This window comes from Labrus mixtus, chromosome 9 (assembly GCF_963584025.1).
Source record: "Labrus mixtus chromosome 9, fLabMix1.1, whole genome shotgun sequence".
Classification (NCBI taxonomy): domain Eukaryota; kingdom Metazoa; phylum Chordata; class Actinopteri; order Labriformes; family Labridae; genus Labrus; species Labrus mixtus.
In genome coordinates this window covers 13866413-13887340 of record NC_083620.1, presented here as the reverse complement: position 1 = coordinate 13887340, position 20928 = coordinate 13866413, and the positions used below count along the sequence as shown (strand labels likewise).

General features: G+C 38.6%; 1 protein-coding gene across 1 annotated transcript in view; it reads right to left on the bottom strand.

Annotated features, from left to right (window-relative positions):
- dync2h1 (dynein cytoplasmic 2 heavy chain 1) overlaps positions 1-20928 on the bottom strand; it is a 143070-nt gene that overhangs the window by 909 nt on the left and 121233 nt on the right. Inside the window, exons 87-96 of the mRNA XM_061046384.1 lie at positions 18242-18317; positions 17716-17942; positions 16994-17098; positions 12032-12148; positions 10330-10437; positions 9725-9826; positions 4293-4382; positions 1408-1517; positions 1243-1324; positions 179-295 (exon numbers count right to left, since the gene is read on the bottom strand). Of these exons, the coding sequence (XP_060902367.1) occupies positions 179-295; positions 1243-1324; positions 1408-1517; positions 4293-4382; positions 9725-9826; positions 10330-10437; positions 12032-12148; positions 16994-17098; positions 17716-17942; positions 18242-18317 (1134 nt within the window). The remainder of the gene's footprint in view (positions 1-178; positions 296-1242; positions 1325-1407; positions 1518-4292; positions 4383-9724; positions 9827-10329; positions 10438-12031; positions 12149-16993; positions 17099-17715; positions 17943-18241; positions 18318-20928) is intronic.

Sequence of the window (20928 nt, the reverse complement as noted above, 5' to 3'; positions counted from 1 at the left end):
TAAAATGATAAAGTGAATGTAGGGGTTTCTCAGGAGGCTGAAAGCTAAATCCCAAAAGTCAAAAAATGAATCTAAATGACCACCTATTTGGTTCTGTGGAGCAAAGCCTGTCTTTAAATATTTCATGCAAACCTGTCAGACAAACAGAAAATAAACCTTGTGGTCCAAGCACACATACCTGTGGAACCCAGGCCATGTAACAGGTCGGCACAGCTGACACACTGGGAGAGTCATGCTGATTCTCACAAAGATGAACGCCATCAAAACTACAACCCTCCAACTGGAGACCTCCAATCTGGAAAAAAGAAGAAGATAAAGGACAGTGTGTAGTTAACCTGAGAGAAATGTAGACAAACCCCACTGTCCTTCACCTGATTGCATTTTAAGGTCATTGTACTTGACAGAGTGCTTAGATGAGTGAATTCAGTCCAGTGACTTAAGGATTTTCCACAGCAGGCCAGACAATGAAGGGAACTCTGGCGTCAAGTAAGACATACACAGAAAACCACTGAATCGCCATAATCTGGGCAAAGAGAATAATCGAGAGAAAATACAGAAAAGCTAAATTGTGCGTGTGTGTGTGTGTTTGTGTAAGAGCGCTCATTGCGTCACGATTATCCCCTTTCTCTTTCTTTGTCAGATGTCTGAGAATTTCCTTTCCCTCCCTGCAGCTGCAGCCTCTCTTTAAGCATCCACACCCTTTTCCTCTTCCTTTTTATATATTTGAAATAAACCCAACTCAAGCTGCATGTTTTTTTTGTTTTTTTTTGGCATGTCAGAAAAGATGCCTGAAAGTTTTTAATTGTACACATTACAATTATATCACTCTTTTTCGGTGCGTGAAAGGAAAGATGAGTGAGAGTGGTATTGTGCACTTGGAATGTGCTCAGCTCTTAAATTGTTTGAATGCGTGCCGATCAGATGCATTAAAGAGGCACAGGAGACTTGAGATGACTGTTCTAAAAGGCAGCAGACTCGTCTCTAATGGATACGCAACAAACTCTTGGCTTTTTTTTTTTTTTTTTTTTAAGTTTTTCTGTTCTCTTTTTTGGGTGTCTGCCTTCTTATCTGCATCTGTATTCTATTCTTGCTGCAGTCTTTCACATCATTATTTTCCAATTATCACTGAGCCAGAGTCTGCTTGGTTTTTAGCTCCAGTATTCTGCAGTGGGATAGGAGCAGTGTTGTTGTGCTGTCTGCATGCATAATCTGTTGGTAATTGTGTACAAGTGTTAATTAAACCTTGACTTGGAGCTTGGCCTGAACGAGAGGACTCCTCCATGATGAGACAAACTCCAAACTGTCCATAGAACAACCCATGGACCTGAAACCACACAGAAACATCTTGTGAACCTTTGAATGCATACTGTTGTGTCCCAAAGAACTCCAAAAAGCATACAACGTTACCTGGCAGTTTCCTGTCTCAAAGCATTGAGGAAGGTGTCAGGGTGAAACAGCTCAGACAGATCCAGGGTGTCTGCTAGAAGAGCCTGTCTGCCTGTGCGCTCCACCCAACTCTGAAAACACAAACAGAAAGGCAAAAAAAATCACACAGAGACACACACACAGACAACAAGCAGATTAATGAACCCAAAAAGGTAGACGATAACAAATAAACACTCCAAGGGAACACACAAACAGAGCTGGCTCTGAATATTTAAAATGTGTTTTCTTAATATCCACCCTCACATTGTGAATAGTTTGGTTACAAGAAATACAAAAATAGAAGGTTTGCATTATGATTGGCTTTTTACATTTTACTAGAAAACATTGATCTGTATGTGAACCGGTCATAATTTCTATTTAAGTCAGTGTGTATCGATCGGTGAATGAGAGATAAAAAGGGTTGAAAAGGAAGAGGGCACAACATAGTCAGTGTTGCCAATAGAGTATTTAATGGCTCCTTGTGCTTTTATCACAACATCCACAAGCTGAGAACATTGGAACCTCAATAAGAAAAGAGTGTGATCCCACACACATGAGCATGTATATTATGTACAAGACTTACACGAGACAATGCATGCAGAGGCTGATGTATGGAGGCTAAAAAAGAGATCTGCATCTAGATATTTCAGGTAAAAAATAGTTGTTTTTACAAAAGGTGCAGCTTGCTACTTAGCCTGATATATTCCTTATGGTACAAGCTCAGTCAGTAGTTTGTATGTACGCTTTTCTTCTTTGGGAAACGACGCAGAATGGAACATCCCTGTCCTTTAACACTTCGAGCTCAGCGATCATCACATAAGGCTGTGTGCCTGCAGTGGACAGATTTACTCTTCAGGGTTGACCTAGGATTGCAGTCTTGTTCTATTCTGAGCCCTTTTTTTTGCATCACTTTTTTTTTCTTCAAAAAGTCAGGCAGCTTTCTCTAAATTGCCAGAAAAACTGGTGGATTTGGAGGTCAGCTGGAGAAAATCGCTGACAAACAGAGGCAGAATGAACCAGCATCTGATCCAGTCTCTATTATAAATGGATTCTGTTTTTTTTCTGCACAGCATCAGTCTGCACTGGCTTTAGAGATAAATTGGGATGAGCATTATGCCAAGAAAAGAAATGCACAAATGCAAGCCCATTTCCATATTCACATACTTGCAGAAAAAATACCCCCCCCCCCCCCCCCCCCACACACACACACACACACACACACACACACACACACACAAGCAGAGGCAGGCATCTGCATCCAGAATTTGGGGTATTAATAATACAGCGTTTCTATGCATAGTATTTGTGTGCATATTTGTGTATGGGCATTTGGGTGCTTTCAAGGTCGTCCTACACGTCTGGGGTGCGCTGCTGTTTTGTTAGCTCTTTATTCTTCAGCAGTTCTATACAGCAGCAGCAGCTCTGACTGTCCCGGCCTTTATTAGACTGATTAGTTAGCAGGACACAGACACACTGCTAACAGAGATATCACTCAGCACTGATGGGCAGAAATAGACAGTTAAGGACAGTGCAGCCTCCAGATAGACACACATGAAGACAGATGGAGCGCAGAAAGGCAGACAGGGAGACACACACACAAACAGATGGGCAGGCAGGCAGACACAGGCAGTGAGGCTAGTCCACACAAATAACAAAATGCACCAAATTCACATTGAAATCTCGTATTTCTGAGCGGATGTGTGTGTATGTGTTTTCTCTAGTCTGCCAGAGCATATTGAGGTAGGCGTACAGTCAGACACAGTCGATGGGAGACACAGAGGAGTTTCAGCCAGAACATTCATTTCCTGGCACCAACTTAGGGCAAACACTTCCCAGAAACGCATGCTTTTATAATATAATCCGCTTTTATTTATGAAGCGCTTTTGAAAACAACATTAGAATTGTTTTTTTGGCATGGTTTTAGTCAACACATTGCCCAGATTATTTCAGTCAGAGCCATAACCTTAATGTATTTAGTCAGGTCATTGGACCCAGATTTTTGAAGGCTTATATAATGAAGGGGAAACCTTGAAAAAGGTCTAAGCAGGCCTATCAATGTGAGGAAGGTAAAATAAGTCGTTTGAAACTAAAGAAATCCAAAAGGGTCCCCCATGATTTTCATCACAACCAGAGGACAAACTTTTGGGAAGGATATTAATACACAATGGATTTAAATGGATCCTCCGATGATTATACTAATGCTGATTACAAAACTCTCAAGTCTCATCCCAGAGAGATTGGTTTAATAGAGGATTCCCAGGAGTGTCTGGGTTTCTAATGACCCGTGAGGTCATCAGCAGATGCCTTTACGACAAGTTATAACACAGAAATGCTAAAAGATTATTATTTTTTGCTGAAGGTTCATAGACAGTAGCAACCTCATGTGAATGTCATTCAGGGAAATATTAAGTTAAACTAAACAATGATAATGTCAAAGACAAGATTTTAAGTTATTTCTCGTCAACACTATGCAAAGACAAATGATCATAAAGCGTTTTCAGACCAAATACTACTGGGGACTTTTTGAAGTGGAACTTTCCACTAGAGAGTTCCTTGAGAACTACACACAATGAGAAGTTTTTTTTCGGTCTGCATTCGCACGGCCATGGTACCTACTCAGAAGTAGGAGCTAAAAAAGTTTCTCTTAATGGGGTTCTAAGAACTAAACTAGATCATACACATCACATCATAGTTCCTGCAGTGCGGAATTAATAACTAAGGAGGAGGGTTCCTAGAACTATAAAAAAGTTCCTGCAGTCTGAAAACTGCATAAACATTTCTATGTATTCTTACTGCGGCCTCAGACGGATGAACAGGCAGAGAAAAAGAGTAGAGGATGTCTTTGCACATTAACATGCATACATTACCTGTATGGCAAGAGCCCGTGTTACAACAGCTCTGAGGTACTGCATCGGCTCTTCAGGTCCCTCCCATTTATTCTGCCACGTTAAAGGACACTGTGACAAAGCGGAGCAGACATGGGGAGAAAGAGAACTCATTTAGAGCCATAAAGAAAAAAATAAATACATAACAGAAAACAGTGTCAGCATGGAGGAAAAGTATAACGTGTTATTTTCGCTGTGGGAAATCTGTTGGGTCATTTCAACGTGCCTCTCTCTCACACACACACTCACTATTCTCAGCTGTCAAATCAGAAAGTCACAGCGTGCAGGAGGACTGCAGATCCACTGGGCTGTGTTTCAGATATTCTTTAGGGGAACGTTGCTAAGTTGCCTGCACAAGAAGTTGCTAGATTTGTCCTTCAAAACACTTTTGATTTCAAGTTGCTAAGAAAGTCTTGAAATTCACTTAACAGCTGGGAACTATTGAATGGAAAATCCCCAAGACTTTTCTTTGCATGTCACTAACACAATCACAGAATTTTCCAACATTAAGAGATCGACCCGACAACACTGTCCTGTTTGGTCAGGCTAAAGCATAAACAAGATCCATGTTTTCAGTGATGTCAGAAGTGAAATCACCTTCCCAAGGCCTGATGTCAGAGGGTTAAAGCTGGCAGACACATGAATGACTAAATCTGTCAAGTCTTTGTGTTACTTTATTCTGCCAACTGTATAAATACTGAACATTCTTTATATTTTGATGTCTTAATTGTTACTTAAACTGCGAACCAAAACTTGACTATGACAGCAGACTCTTGTGAACATAAATGTGACAGGGTGTGTCTTTCCATGTGAGCAATGGTTACAGTTCATTTCACTAACTCTTTTCTGTTTTTCCATCTGTTTCTGTTCTTTGTCTCACCATGAAACTGTAGCATAAGACATTTTCAATCTCCCAGGTTGAAATGCCTCAGTGGTTTGGGGAAAAAATCCTACACAGAAAAAACAACACTTTTTGTTTTAGGATGGCAATGTTCATCTTAAAAAAAGTGATTCTATGCGAGGAAGTAGTGTGATGTTTTTTTACAATGCAGTAAAAAGAGAGGTGAGAGAATATACAAAGTTAGGAAATGTTACCTTCCTTTAAATATGACTACAATTCTTACAGATGCTATCTAAGTCGTTTAGTTGCTTTGGTTAATCTAAACCAAAGAGGTGACTGATTCTAAAACTCTCACATGTGCAGTTGTACGATGCTGTAATGGTTCGTTTAACAAAGAACTGACAAATTCAATATCTGTGTAGGTGCCAGTGGACGAACTGCCTCAGGGGGAAAACTGTTAACTCTGTAATAAACTAGGCCGACCTTGTTACCTTCAGTATTAGACAGATATCACAGACATACACTTTACACACATATATGCAAAGTCAGGAGGAACTTAATGTAATATAAGTTTGAAAGTCATAATGGAACTTGAATATCCCTTAGCTGCAAGTCAACCACTCAGTCAATGCAGAGTTTGTGTGTGTGTCTCGATGTCACAATAAAGTCTGAGTAAGGAGATAAACTTGAAGGCCTAAGTGATGTCAAGAAAATTTGGATATGTTTGCTATAAAGAGGCCCTGTACATTTAGAAAATACACATTTGTTGACAAATGGGGCAAAGAGTGGAGGCAGCGATAGGGAGCTCTCTTTATTTGACAAAGAAATCATCACTCCTTCCAAAGTCGTCTGTGTTGTTTTGTTCACACTCAGTGATTATAATTGCGAACACAATCTAATGTTGACACATCAGTGACTTTGCATTGCACTTGGCAAAGCTGAGTTTAAGAAATAGTTTATTGGAAAATATATTGGAAAGCAAATGTTTAGACAACAAGATTGCTTTGATCAATTTTTGCAATTGAACGCAGTTTGCTGTTAAGAAACCATGATGACATAATAAAATAAACTAGCAACTTTGGCATGTTAATTACATTACATCATTAGTTGGCAGTGAAAAATGAACTGGTCCTATAGATGATTTATCAAAAACTCATCTCTGCATCAGTCCTCATGATATTAATGATATTTCCATTGACTAAAGGCAGTGGTGCACAGCTTACTAGTCTCTTCTGATGCTTGGGTTGTTTCCAAGTATCTCATTATTTTTTTTACTGTACAGCCGACGAGAGGGGCAATGGAGCTGATTCCTCCAGCCCACAATACTTTTGCAATATTACAACCCTAAATGGTCCATTTCCCAATAATATAAATCACATCACTACAGTAGCTCCTTCAGTTCCTTTTCTTGTGCTTGAAACTGAGCCTAACAGTGAAGGTTGGTTTGCACAGACTTCTCTGGTTTACACTCTGTGCTGTAATGCTTTTTTCAGCTATAGCAACAATCACCTGTAACTAATGTGAGGATGATATATATCATGTCTTTTTATAAATGTTTGTTGAGCAACTTGAATACAAAATGTTTCTTGTATTAGAGAAAACAGTTCAACCTATAATGTTTTATCAAACAGAAAACTAAAAGTATACAGTAAAACACGTTTATAAGATGTAGCTCTATTTTCTAGCATAGAGGATGTTATAGTCAATGATTTCATTATTTAGAATAGAAGGCAATGAAAGGTTGTCAACTGGATGATACTTCTCTCAATTTTGATGACAAATACTGAGTTGTGAAACAAAAAGCACTCTTTTGATGGCATAAAGCGTGCTGTCAAAAGGGATTTGGGGCGTGTCTGACTACATTTTGCTTCTCACACGGCGCACAATCTGAAAGCTAAGTGAGGCGTAAGCATAGACTGTAATAAACATGAAGGTAGTCACACTGACGTATCAGTGCTGACTGCATTCGACAACAATGGAAATGCTGACTCTACTGAACTATGGTCAACCTGTTAACAAGCAAAGACCTGTGGCTCAGGTGGGTTAAAAGCCTCCTGACAAACAGCTGTCAGTCAGAGCCCCTAAGATGAATAACTCTTATCCTTCATAAAATCTAAATGGATCTTTTTTTTATTTTTATAAATACACGTGTTCAGTGTGTGCTGATCAAGACACTAACTATTTTAGGCTGTAAACATTTTTATTTCTGCTGCTACTTATGGGTCTTTTGTAGACAGCCTCAAGTGGACACTCTAAGAACTGCAGTTTTTTTTTTTTGCATTTTGTCAGTTATGTACAAGAATTATTATAACTCCAACTGTCATTTGCATGTGAGTGTGTGTCCTTCTGTGTGTGTTAGACACTGCTGTCTCTCAGCTCTCTAACCAATTAAAAACTGGATTTGAATGTATCAGCAATGCGCTGAGATGATATGATAGGGCCCAAATATTGCTACAATCTCCTAAAATTAATATGAATCAAAACCTACGCTTAAGATTCTTATAGCATATATACAATGGCACACCAAGACACAAAGGGCCATAAAATCAACAGATTGAGTTCCAACAGTATCAAAGTCTTTATAACCAGGGACTGATACAAAGATAAGATTAATTCACTATTTATCTTTTGCTGTATGTCGTCTTTCTTCCATGAGTGGAGTAAACATCCTGGTTAGTTTTAGAGAAGGATGTGAAATGTAAAGTCATCGAGCGTTTGATGATATGTCAGATAGAACTCTGCTGGTGGTTAATTTCATAATGGTCAAGGATTTTGTCGACTGCCAACACGTACTGCAGCATAAAGAAAGAGTACAGCTGCTGTTGCCTTTTGCCTTTGGGCTCCAAAGCCTTCTCAGATAGTTTAGGCAACCTTTGTTCAATAAACTGAGATCTGGGTCTGAGGAAGAAGATGGCTTTTAAACAGTGCAGATGTCTTGGGCCATAATTAGTCCTCTTAGCTTAAAAAACAGGCCATGGTAAAACTTACAAAGTAGCATTGCCCTACAAAACTAATACAGTGGACCAGTTTAATTGTCCATCAACTCATTGAAAAGCTGCATTTTAATTATGCACAGAGAGACAGCTCAGAGTGGGTCATAGACAAGACCATCAAAGAGAAAAGTCTGAGCTTCCCTACTTTGGGCCATGGAAAGTATTTTTACAGTTCAATTTTACAGTTCAATTTAAAAGAGGATGTGGTGGGGGGTCCTCAGTTTTATATACTCATTAGTTACTGAGCATACTAGGACTCTATTCATGTACTCAGAGGACTCCTCATTTGTAAAAATCATAACGTATGTATAATTATAAAATGTATTTAGATTGTGAACCATGAATTAGCATGTTAGTGAAATGTTTATGTCTAACTTTAAAAGATGATGTTATAAATGAGCATTACATACACCTAGTTTTTATTGTTTTCAATGTAATTTATGGCAACAAGGTGATGGTAATGCAGCTCATATCTAACTTGGGATTTTGCATGCTTTCAAAAATATGTCAGATATTGGTATTGGAAAAACTATTTGTTCACACCACTTCTACGCCTCTTTTTGAAGCTAAAACATTTCTAAACCTTGTAATAAGACCAAATTGATTTTTTTTTAAAAAGAAAAACATTTGAGAGGAGAGAGATAAAAAACTATGAGATGGAAATTGGAGAAAGTTACTGTAGTTTGGGAGGTAGACAAGGATGATGCAGGCGAGCTGCTGATTAATATAAAAAGAGAGAGGAAGGAGAGCAGTGTGGAAGGAATTATGCCGTTGGCTGCTCTCAAGAGATTACAAACACAGAAAGAGTAAAAGGTTGATTGTGTATCTATCCTCCTCTACTGTACATCATCACATCCCTTTTGTCCTCATCTCAGCCCGGGGACACACGGGAGGATACCTGCTGTTTTTTGCTGGATCTCTACAAGTGAGCTCTGAACACTGTGTGTGCCCCTGTGGCCACAACTTCATCACAGTTTGGGGAACATTTTAAACATCTCTTTTAAAACAAGATATTTCAATGACGAGAAACATTATTTTAAATATGTAATATAAACTTCACGGTAAATTTGATGATTGGATATATCAAAAATCAAAATGTCAGTGGTGAAAAGGTGCTGCTTCTGTAATGATTTACATGATGCTTCATGCATGTGGTGGAAAGTCCCAGAAAGAAAGCACTGAGCCAATTTAAAATTCATCATACAGGGCAACAGGAAGGTACCTTTTTAAATTTTAATTGAATCTTTGATATAAACCAAAATGTGTGTCATCTTGAAATTGCACATATACAAAATGACAGATTTCTATCTATGAAGACAAACTAGCATTTACGTTGTGTCTTAATTTGCAATTTTACTCTAGAAAGAAAAAAATTGCTAAATGTTGTTGAAGTCAATCGTGTATCAAGTGCTGAAGACACCACATCATCAAAGACCAGAGTGTTGCTTGGTCTGTGCAGGGAGCGCTGCTCCGGAATGGCTTTTATACATAGACTGCTCAATTTTTTTTCTTTATTTTGCAAGGTACAGTATTTCCGTTCTTTCACTCATTTACCCTCTTCTTCCTTTTTCCTTTCTCACCTCTTGATTGAGCAGAGCAGTGGCCAGTTTTTGAACGTCAGGTGTTAGCAGTTGGGTCCCTCTGATGACCTTGCTGAGTGCAGCCAGGGATTGGTGGATACTCTGAGAAAACAAGAACAGTTAAGTACACACACTGAGAAGACGTTTAAGAGGACTGACGTCCTGAGGTGTCATTGGCATCTGTTTTTTCAGTTACTGTGAACTGGTTCATACAACAGGACCTTTAAATGACTGGCTGAGTTTAAAAAGACAAGAACATACTTTTTTTTAAATTGATTACATTATAAGGTTCTCATGCACCAGTAAAGAAGTACATTGAGGAATTAAATGATTTTTTAAATGTATTTATGTCACCTGTGATGTAACTTAATAACCGGAATGGCTTTTATACATAGACTGCTCAATTTTTTTTCTTTATTTTGCAAGGTACAAATGTTATTCTGTTTAACTGAAGCTACAGTATGTACCAAATTACACATTTTCTGTAAATATGCCAGCCAAAATGTTTCCCTCTCTTAACATTTCGATGCAGGTGAAGAAACCCTTTCTAAAATGATGTAAGAAAAATAAGTAGTAGTAGTAGTACTATAGGTTTTCTGACACACCTGGACCAAGCGGACGCCATTGAACTGCTCCAAAACGATGAACGACAGGACTGGTGACCCGTGACCTTCTGTGGGTGGAGCCACCTTCTGGTGAATCAGAGTAGAACCCTGGTAGATAAAGGACAGACAAACAGACATGTTGGCATTATGACAAGAAAGTCAGATTGATTTCAGTTGAGATTGAGTCAGCTGAGAATAAGAATCGGAACAGAAAGAGAATAACAGTGAGGTCAGAAGGAAAGAAGGTATCACACATTAAATTAGATGATCCTTATTTAATTACGTCAGAGCTTTTATTAGGTAGAATTTAAGTGTTGGTGATGTCCTTGTCTGTGATGTCTTTCTGTATGCTCCTGCTTCAAAACAAATTTCCCCTTATGGGATTCTGATTCAGAGTTATAGATATTTTTACTTTGGGTTTTTGTGCTGTAAGACTTGCTGTTTATTATTGAACATTTGTCCTAGTTTTGCTTTCATTCCCTTAAGTTTATTCAATGTCACAGAGATGTAACAAATAACAAACTGTTTCTCTTTTTTCAGTACAAACCAGGGGGACAATTTGTTTTTCATTTGTTTTATATAGTTTACACAGCGCTCTATTATTCTGTTGCAGAAATCAAATTCAGTAGCTGCACCCTGTTTCATTTTCACATCTAAACAGTAAGAGGCAGAAGGGGAAAGAGAGGGACAGTAGGGCGGTGGGATGGAGGAATTGAGACAATGGAGAGTGAGAGATAAATGAGACAAAGGGAAAAAAGGCTGGTAGGATGGGATTCAGCTCGACTACAGCTATGTTATTATCTATGTTATTGTCTCTATTCAAAAATGTAACCGAACAGGCAAATAAAGACTAAAAGACTTAAGGTTGATGGAGAATATGATAGAATATGTGTCATAAACAGCACGAGAGTGCATAAAAGAGAGGCAGAGTGAGGCTCTGTGATGGCTAAATTATTTAATGTAGAGGTAGATTTCCTTTTAATTTGGAAAGATGTCGGTCTCCGAGCAGCCACAGAGCTTTCACAAACAGAGATCAATTAAACTCTAACAACTTCCAATTAGGTTTTGCTGCTTTTCATTTATACTAGCTGCTGCTGTATGGGCAAAAAAATAACAACATGATTTCCAATACAAATAAAGACCTGTTTGGAATTCCAACGTTTGAAAATCACTGAAAACCTCCCCAATTATTTATGATTTCAAATCTAACAGGGACAAGGAGGTGGATCAAAAATTACATTAAATATATAAGCATTTTCAACATTAGAATTTTGAAGAATTCCAGGACAGTGAATCTCTCGTTTCAGTGACATAGTGATATTATCACCTTCAGAAATCTAAAGACAGTGACTATTCCTGTATTCAGTAAGATTTCAGGCCTTGTGTAGATAGAAAATGTGTAGATCAATGGATTGGAATGAAAGAAACTCAAGAAATGTCAGAAGTTGTTCGATAAATCCTTAGGGAATCTTATTTTTGTACGTCTAATGTACAATTGGTGAGGCAATCTCATAGTCTCAAGCACTGAAAGTATAGTTTTGTTCCTTTTTCAGAAAAGTATTGGTTTGTGGTTTGGTTTGCAGATGCAACAGAAAATAAATATATACGTTTCTGATGACTCAGCAGAATATTTTAAGAATTTTAGTTAAAGAGAAGAAAAATTGAGAACTGGAAAGCTGAACTGCAAAAAAAAAGTACTAACCTGGTTGAGTTTCTTCCACAAGTTGAGGACGGGTGAAAGTCCATTCGACCAAAGCTCCCTGTCAAACTTTGAACCGGTTGCTACTGAGCGGCTCAGAACACGAAGCTGGGAAATCACCTGCGAGTTAATCGATAAGAAACACAAACAAATGAATGAAAGGCGTTGTAGAAGTTGCACAGAAGGGTCACATTTGTTTTCTAAGCAGGTCGTGTAGCACGCTCAAAATAAATAATTTTTTTTATTAAACAAAAATAAATGGTCACGACTTTATTTATATAATTACACAAAGATGTATGACGGATATAATAAAAAATCATCATGTAGCGATTTCAAATGGAGCTTAGGGTATTTATAACTGAAACTGTCTCCTGTGAAAAATGTGTAAAATTTATATGTCCCTTTGCTAATTTCACCCAAAATCAATCTAATTTGAAGAAAAAGAAAACCTGAGTATTTTAAAGATACTGTAATGATATGTCGCTGACATCTCTGCTGCTAACGCTCTCCAGTGACTGTTAACACTGTTTCATGTCCTGGAATATTACAAGTGAAAAAAGGCCAAACCCCAAACACGTCTCCTTACAGCTGCTTACACACCTAATCAAGCATGCTCAGCTCCAGGCTCCAAGTCCTGGATAGTGCTTTTATCTTGACTGAGAGTGTGTGTTTATGTGGTTGTCTCGTTTCTATGTATGTGCATGATGTTAGGAAGGTGACGTGTCTGATAACTGGCTTTCATTTGGACCAGGAGTACTCTTTACTGAACACCTACTTTATCTTCTCGGCTCAGAAGGGAGAGTGTGCTTATACTGTATGTGTGTGTTTATGTGTGTGAGTGTGCATGTGTATTTCTATGTTTGAGAGAGAGAGTGCGAGACAGATTAAAAAAGGATACAAAAACAGATAACTAATTGAGACCTTCGACCTGGCATCAGTTAAAATGAGGGCAGCTGAAGATGAGTTAAAATATCTAAAGATAGAAATATATTAACATTTATTTATTTTATTTATGCTTTTGTTTTTAATGAACTAATTCCAGCCCGTAGCACTGCCCACTGGACCTCAACTTGACATCAACTATTGTTGGCCTTTTGTTACTGTGTCGCGTTCTTCCTCTTTGTGGAATTTATTGGTGACCTATACCGTGTCACTCTGCTGTGATGTCACTTTATTATGTAGCTGGCGCTAACGAGCTTACACTCTGCTTACACACACACACACACACACACACACACACACACACACACACACACACACACACACACACACACACACACACACACACACACACACACACACACACACACACACACACACACACACACACACACACACACACACACACACACACACACACACACACACACACACACACACACACACACACAGGACCTTGAGAGATGGTGTGAATTAAACTAGGTTGGTGGTTCTAGTGATCAGCAGACCTCACTGACAGGATGAATGGGCTTCAATGTGTTAACTCGCTCATGGGACTGAGCACACGGGCTGTAATGGTTCTGTATGGTTTAAGTGGGTGTGCTGAGGATAAGTGCACACAGAAAGACATCAGAACCATCTGTCCATCATATTTCCCACTTAATGTATTCCATTATGTTTTATTTTTTTAAGAGGTGTACTCATGTATGTTGCTCTTAATGCAAGGATACATTTGAACTGATTCAATTTTTTTATTTTTTATTTAGCTACTTTCAGTGATAAGATATTCTTCTCAAAAAGAGTGCATTTCAGACATGAACCCTTTCTGTAGATCTTCCATTTCTCTTTGGATTGAAGTCTTTCATTCTGTGCTGTCTCATTCTCTCTCTCTCTCTTTACACAAAGAAAAAAAATGGAAGTGAATGAACACATTTAGTGCACTCCATATGTGATACTGTGTTTCGACATCAGAATCTGCAGTGACCATCAATAACCACACACACACACACACACACACACACACACACACACACACACACACACACACACACACACACACACACACACACACACACATTCTCAAACATACATATATACGAACAGACAGCCACCCACCATTGATAATTATTCATGACAGGATGAACATAAATACTGCAAGCCATCTGCAACCCCACATGTGTGTTATAGCTAGCAGAGACAGTGCAAACAGATAGAAAGGGAAAAATAACCCAAAGCACATGCAAACACACATCCACATTGAAATGTCTTAATATCCCTGAGTTGATCTTCCATTCCTCAACTTTATTCCCATGGCTCCCCCATCTGGCTTAGCATGGTTCAGGTTTTTATCGTAACTACAGAGGTGTTGAGCTCAATGCTTAAAGAACATGTTGTAGCTGAAAAATTGAATTACTAGGAATACATTTTTAAAAACCGTTATATTTTTAACGACATGCAACATATATTTCCAGGTTTTTAAAGGAAAATAATCTCTTCCCTTACCTTTGTACCTGTGTGTCTAACCTCAACCTTTATGCTAGAAGTGTATTCTAAGTAAATTATTTTCTGTTGAAGTATTAGTTCAAACTACATTTATTGCTGAGGCGTAGAATCTTTAAAACTGGTTCACACTCACAAATGCAACTTCTGCACAATGACAACATAACCTTGAGCACAATAAAACCAGACATGATCTTCACAATGACAGATTACCCATCTAAACCTTGTTTCATGTCTCTGCAAGGTGAATTTTATTTCATAGTGAAATAAATGAAAACGGATGGCTGCCTGGTAAAACACCTCAACCTCAAATTGAAGTCCTGACCCTAAAATAAACTGCTTTCATGTCTCCTAAATGAAGGTGAGTGCCTTGAACATGACTGAGGTTGTGTGTTTGCTAGGAGAGTAAAGAGACATATACAAACACTCAAACACACAAAGAGTCCAATGACAACTCGTAAAAAAGGAAGAAACAGTGTTGTGTAATGTTGCAGTTCCAACAATCTGGCAGAGTAATCATCTCTGTAATTTGAACAGTAATTAGGAGATAAATTGCCTTGCTGTACAGAGATCAGTGATGTGGCAAAAATTTGATGCAAATGTGTAAAGTGAGTTCATTTTGGCAGGAACTACACTTTGACTCCTGTCTCACTGGGTGGATGTCAGGCCGCTGGAAAACACCTGAACATGTATTGACTAGGACCAGATCAACATAATCCTAATGGTGACATTGACTTTAATGTGGATATATTCAATGTGCTTTTTCAGGCTTTCATGCAGCTAGACGCAGCAACACGTGTTCAAATTGAGCTGCAGCATGTTTGGAGAGAAATTGCTAGAGTTCATATCTACCTTAGAATGTAAATTTTTGAAACTGAATTTGTCCTAAACTCCTTATGTCAAGTACGCACCGATTGTTTCTGGATGTTGATGGTTAGAATACAACATTTTTGATAGACACAATAAAAAGGAGGCACATACATATAGTAGAAAAAATGGATATGGATAAAGATATGTTGTGCCTGAGTCACAAATTGCAATTATTAATAAGCTGACACCAGCTGCTGGGTTAATAAATGTAGAATAGGAAAAAGGAAAAGAAAATAGAAACAAGAATCTAAAGGAAAATGACAGAGCCACCTGATTTCTGGTATTTTTCTTAGTCTCAATCACTCTGACTTTTAACTGTCTTTCAAACACTTAGAACACCACACGCATGCGCGCTGACTTATCTGAAGGTTGCTTAAATGCAGCTACCTGCCCAGAGGAAGAGTATTATATATATATATATATATATTATATAATATATATTTTCACATATATATCTAGATAATTTCAGGATGACTTCTTCGGAGATTCTCCTGACCTTGCTGTTCACACATGCTCCTCACAGCGGAAGCAACAGAGTCCGCTATATGACAATATCATGAGAAAATTTGCATTTATATCAATGCTATGTGTAGTCCAACGTATTGACAACAACAACAAAAGAGTGAGATTGTAGCTGCCGTGTGTATACACTCTATGCAGCAGTCACTCCCCCTCCTACTGACTCGAGGTGAATTCTCCAGACAATTACCTTCGGCATTCTCACATCAGCCCGTTCGGACTTACTGTGGAAAAAATACTAGGAGGAGTAGGAGTAGGAGAAACTCCAGGTGAAGTTCGAGCGAAAAATGTGGCTGATTACGTTCACACATACAACTCCTCTTAGAAATATCTTGAGTTTTTTAGTTGATGTCTGCAAGTGTGAAAGCCCTAAGAAACTGCAGATGACTCTGGGATTTATTTTCTTTTGAGGTGACTGAAGGAAGAGGGAGAAGCATATGTCATTTTTTCAGTAAAGGATTACTTTAATGAAAAAGTAACTATTAACTGATTACTTAATTTGCGGAACTAACTTATTACGCTACTCGTCACTACAAAAAAGGAATCTGAGTACTCTAATGGATTACTTTCTAACGCGTTATCACCAACACTGCCTACAGCAGATATATATTCTACGGGAGGACTGGCCAATCACAGCATTTAAAAAGACTGCCAAGATTTCCTAGCAGTCAAATTTGGACATAAAGCAAAATAAGAACATTCTTTGTCTTTTAGTCTGATTGCACCTGAGAGGCACATGTGACCAGAGAGAATCTGTAGTGGTAAGTGAGAGTTCTGTTTCTGAGTGACACAAATGCTCCAAGTCTCCACATTTTAATTCAATACCAGGTCCTCTGTGAGCGTGTGTGTTATCTCTTTTTGTTCTGGCATGTATGTGAATCTGTCTGCTTTAATTTGCATAAACAGTGTATCTTTCCTGATGAATATGCTTTTGAGAATTCTTAAATGTATATGTCAGTTAAACACAGTACACACCTATACATTTTTCTGTGTGAATGGGATTAAATGTGAGTATGTGCTTCTGCGTTTGTATTCCTGTATGTGTGGGGTAGAGATGGAGGCTGTGTTGATGGTGCTGTGTGCTTGTGGGAATAAGCAGGTGGCTTTGTGTGTATGATTGTGAGTGTGTGGGCGCACCTGGGAGCTGATAATTCTCTGAGAGGATCTCTCGATGTTGGCAGGCAGACCAAAGAATGCGGGTCTGTCGTCCTCAGGGAGATTCTCTATGACGCTGCGGTAGTCCTGGAAAGGCACAGAGTCACAAACAGGTCACACACAGAATTGTACCTACATGAGAAATCTGGAGAGAGACTGAGACAACTGAGAACTGCAAAGCCCTTGTGATACTAGAGTAAAATCGTGTACGCTACTAGTGAACTTGCTCTAAATAGCGTAAAATAAAGACTACTGTTAGACTACTTTTGTATCGTAAATGGTCTTTTAATAGCTCTACGGTATACTATTATTTAAGAAGGACTTCAAATTCACAGATTTCCAAAGATGGTTTACTCAGCTTCATTAAAACAATTCAAAGCAATAGATAGAATAAAAATGGTGCTTACTTGAGGCAAACTGATTTTATTTGTTGTGGCTACTTTATAAACCACCTTCAAATGGAGCTTATTCTTGCTTCTCCCCCAGCGTGCCTTAAACTATCAGGGTTTGATTACATTACAAAGCAGCTTAAGCTTCAAAGTACAGAACAAATATACATCTGTTCCGGTTTCTGTAGCAAAACAACTATCTTCTTTAACTTATTTAAGAGTCCCACATGCATCCCCTATGTCTGCAATTTAATTGTTTATGTAAATGCATGCTTGCTGACTGTGTTTTACCACTCGGTCACAAAGACACCCTACCAATATGGAGCAGGAGTTTGGGAGGCTGATCTGAGTTGGGAAGAAGCGTGTTCCTCCTCTGCTCTTTCGCTGACCAGCTGAGAAGGAGGACGAGAGGAGATGTGCAGAGAAAAACTGCTCCAGGTAGGAGCGTAAGATACGGAGGTCAGAGGGGTTGTCAATGCGTCCACCATAAATGGCACTCTCCAACAGGCCATGGACAAACTCCCACTGGAAAGGTTTACCTCCTTGGTGATATAAAGACAACAAAAAGAACATAGGCTTAAAAATGGATCATCGGCAGACACAGAACAAAAGAACACCAGCATGCATACAGAAAGGCAGCGACATAACAAATGGCCTAGTATATACTCAGCATTGAAATGCAAATGCTGAGCTGTCAATGTCATACTCTATCAAGGGAAGTGTACATAAAAGAGGAAATAGATCTAAGAATCAACAGATTCCAGTCATAACTGGCATGTGTTGCAGAGCAGATAAGCAGAGCTTCCTACTACACTGTAGTGATCGTTATCAGCCTTCCTACCTTCAAAAAGCCTGTCGATGATTTCAAAGCCAGCACGGAGGTCCGACAAAGAAAATTCGTAGAACTTCGTCCAACCCTGGGTGAAGCAAAGAAAGAGGAATAAAGGACAAAAAAATTGCAAGACATTTGTAGTAGAACCTGTAAGACAGACACCATGTTTCAAGTACCAGTATTACTTTCAGAATGTGTCAACCAAACAGTGACAGATGGCATTCAGAATCACACATCAATGTAAAAAGTATCATCTCTCACACATATTCTTTTTTTTTCATATTAATCTTCTACAAAAAAGTGTGTGAGTGTAGCTCTACCCCAACGATCAAAGTCACAGAAACACAGAAGAGTAAATATAGCTAAATCCTGATCAGTAAAGATAAACAAACTAAATAACTATTGTGGCTCTGATTTTCAGGGAAACTATTTATTGAGCATATCAGGAATAACTGAGGCAAGACACCAACCAACATCCATTGTTTTGCTTTTCATATATATTCAGGACTACAAAGGTTTAGAGATACAGCCCCAATATGGACTCCCTTATTAACTTGCTGGAAGTAATATCTCCATTAGCTGTTGTGTGGAGGCTACAATGGTTTAAGAGTAAAAACATTTAGCACTGAGGTTTCAGAGAGGGGAGAAAAGTCTGTGCACAAAAGGGCAGCCACAGTTTAACACAAAAATAGTAGAACAACATTAACAGTCTGAGAAAGACAAAAAGTTACAAAGGTGTTGAATCATAATGGAGTGACAGGGCAGTCTTTTTTATGTGTGTTTGTTGCACTTCACTGCTTTTCAATCAGCAGTTTTAATCTGCCCACTGATGCTGGTGGTGGATGAAAGAGAACTGTGTAGGCATGTTAAGTAAATCTTTCAATTTGTGTTGTTCTGGAATGTTTGCTTGAGTGTGTATTTACAGACTGTTTCAGGGCATGAGCCTAGAGCTTTTATTAATTTGTTTAAATGTTTAAATGTGAGATTGATTGTGCTCTTGTAAGCATTTGATTCACAGACATACAATTTGCTGCTTACTCTGAATGATTCTATGTATGGATCTAATAAATATGACTGCAAATGTGCGTTTTGTGTGCATGTATTTGCTTAATCATCTTTATATTCCCAGTAATTTGGTATGCACTTTGGACAGTGTGCTACCAGGTTACTTGTTCACAAGACATACATTACCACTTTTTGTTCTTTCATGTCCAACAGACAGAAACCTTAATATCTATTTATGCTCTGTTTGTCACACACAACCCAGCATGTGAAGACCTGCCTCTGTCTCTGTTTTTATCTTTATTCTTCTCTCTATCTTACCTTTAACATTTTTTTTCTTTTCACGCTGAGCATATATTCCTCTGTTTTTCTAAACAAAGTGATCTCTAAACAGACATGAAAACATATTGAAAACAGAGATAATAAAATTACCAAAGGCAGGAGAAAAGCAGATGAAGTACCGATAAGTAGGGATTCATCGATACTGGAGCAGATGAACAGATCTGTGACTGTTTGAGCTATTAGGCAATTGTGTTCTTGAGGAACAACATTACCCTCTCAAATGAAAACACTTATCAGAGATTCAGTGACTTGAAGAGGACAAAAGAGACACAGCAGTCCAGGTTGGAAGTAAGTTAAAAGAAATTTGTTTTGGGTTTTGTGTGTGTTGGTCAGTAGACAAAAATAGATGCAGTGTTTCTGTAACTGCTGACTTTTAGCATTGGCATTACGATGATACATAGAGAAACAAATGAGTCCCAGTGCATTTTGAGACTCTGGCAAACACTTGCATGCTACCAATTATGCAACAGATTTTTAAAGCTGACTCCTGAATTCTACATTTCATTGAGCAGGGGCTTTTTTCCAAAGTAAAGTACATCTGAGAGACAGTACAACACAAGCAAGGATCTAGAAAGGAGAGAACAACGTTGCAAACAAAGAGCTTTAAGTCAGCTTTAAGTTGGACACAGTTTTTCTTTTGAAGGGTTTATATTTTTCATATCGTCATCATTATCATCATCATCATCATTACCATCGGCAGTCCCATCACTATCATTATGTGTGTAGGTGTTCATGAAAAGAGCTGGGACTTTAGTTTATTCTTAAAGCTGGAAAGAGGCTGCAAATAGAAAGGATTTTGGTAATTCATTCCACCAACAGGGGCCCACAGAGAAGAAGAGTCTAGTCAGACACTTAGGGCCCTGTTGTGAAGGTAGGACCAGGAGCCTTTCATTGGCAGATTGAGTGGACAGGAGTAAGTGTACACCTAGATAAGAGAGTTTAAGTAAGGATGAGCCATTTTGTCATTGTTGTAAGCGAGCCACAGAGTTTAAAATTGAATGTGAGGAGCAACTGGGAGCCAGTGGAGGGATAAGTGAAGTGAAGTGAAGTGACCTGATGTTTGTGACATTCATCATCCATTTAAAGGTATCAGCCAGGCATAATACAATTCTTGCTGAGACTGTAATGTCATTTGGCGGGAATGACAGAAAGAGCTAGGTGTCGTCAGCATAGCAGTGGTATGAGAAACCAGAGGAGAGGATTTTTGCACCAGGTTGGATGGTGTATATTGAGAACAGAAGGGGGACCAAGCACTGACCCTTGAGGCACTCCAATCCAAACTGCTGGAGACAAATTTTGCGCTTTGGACTTCTCCTTTATTAAATACTCTAAAAGATCTCCCTGTGAGGTAG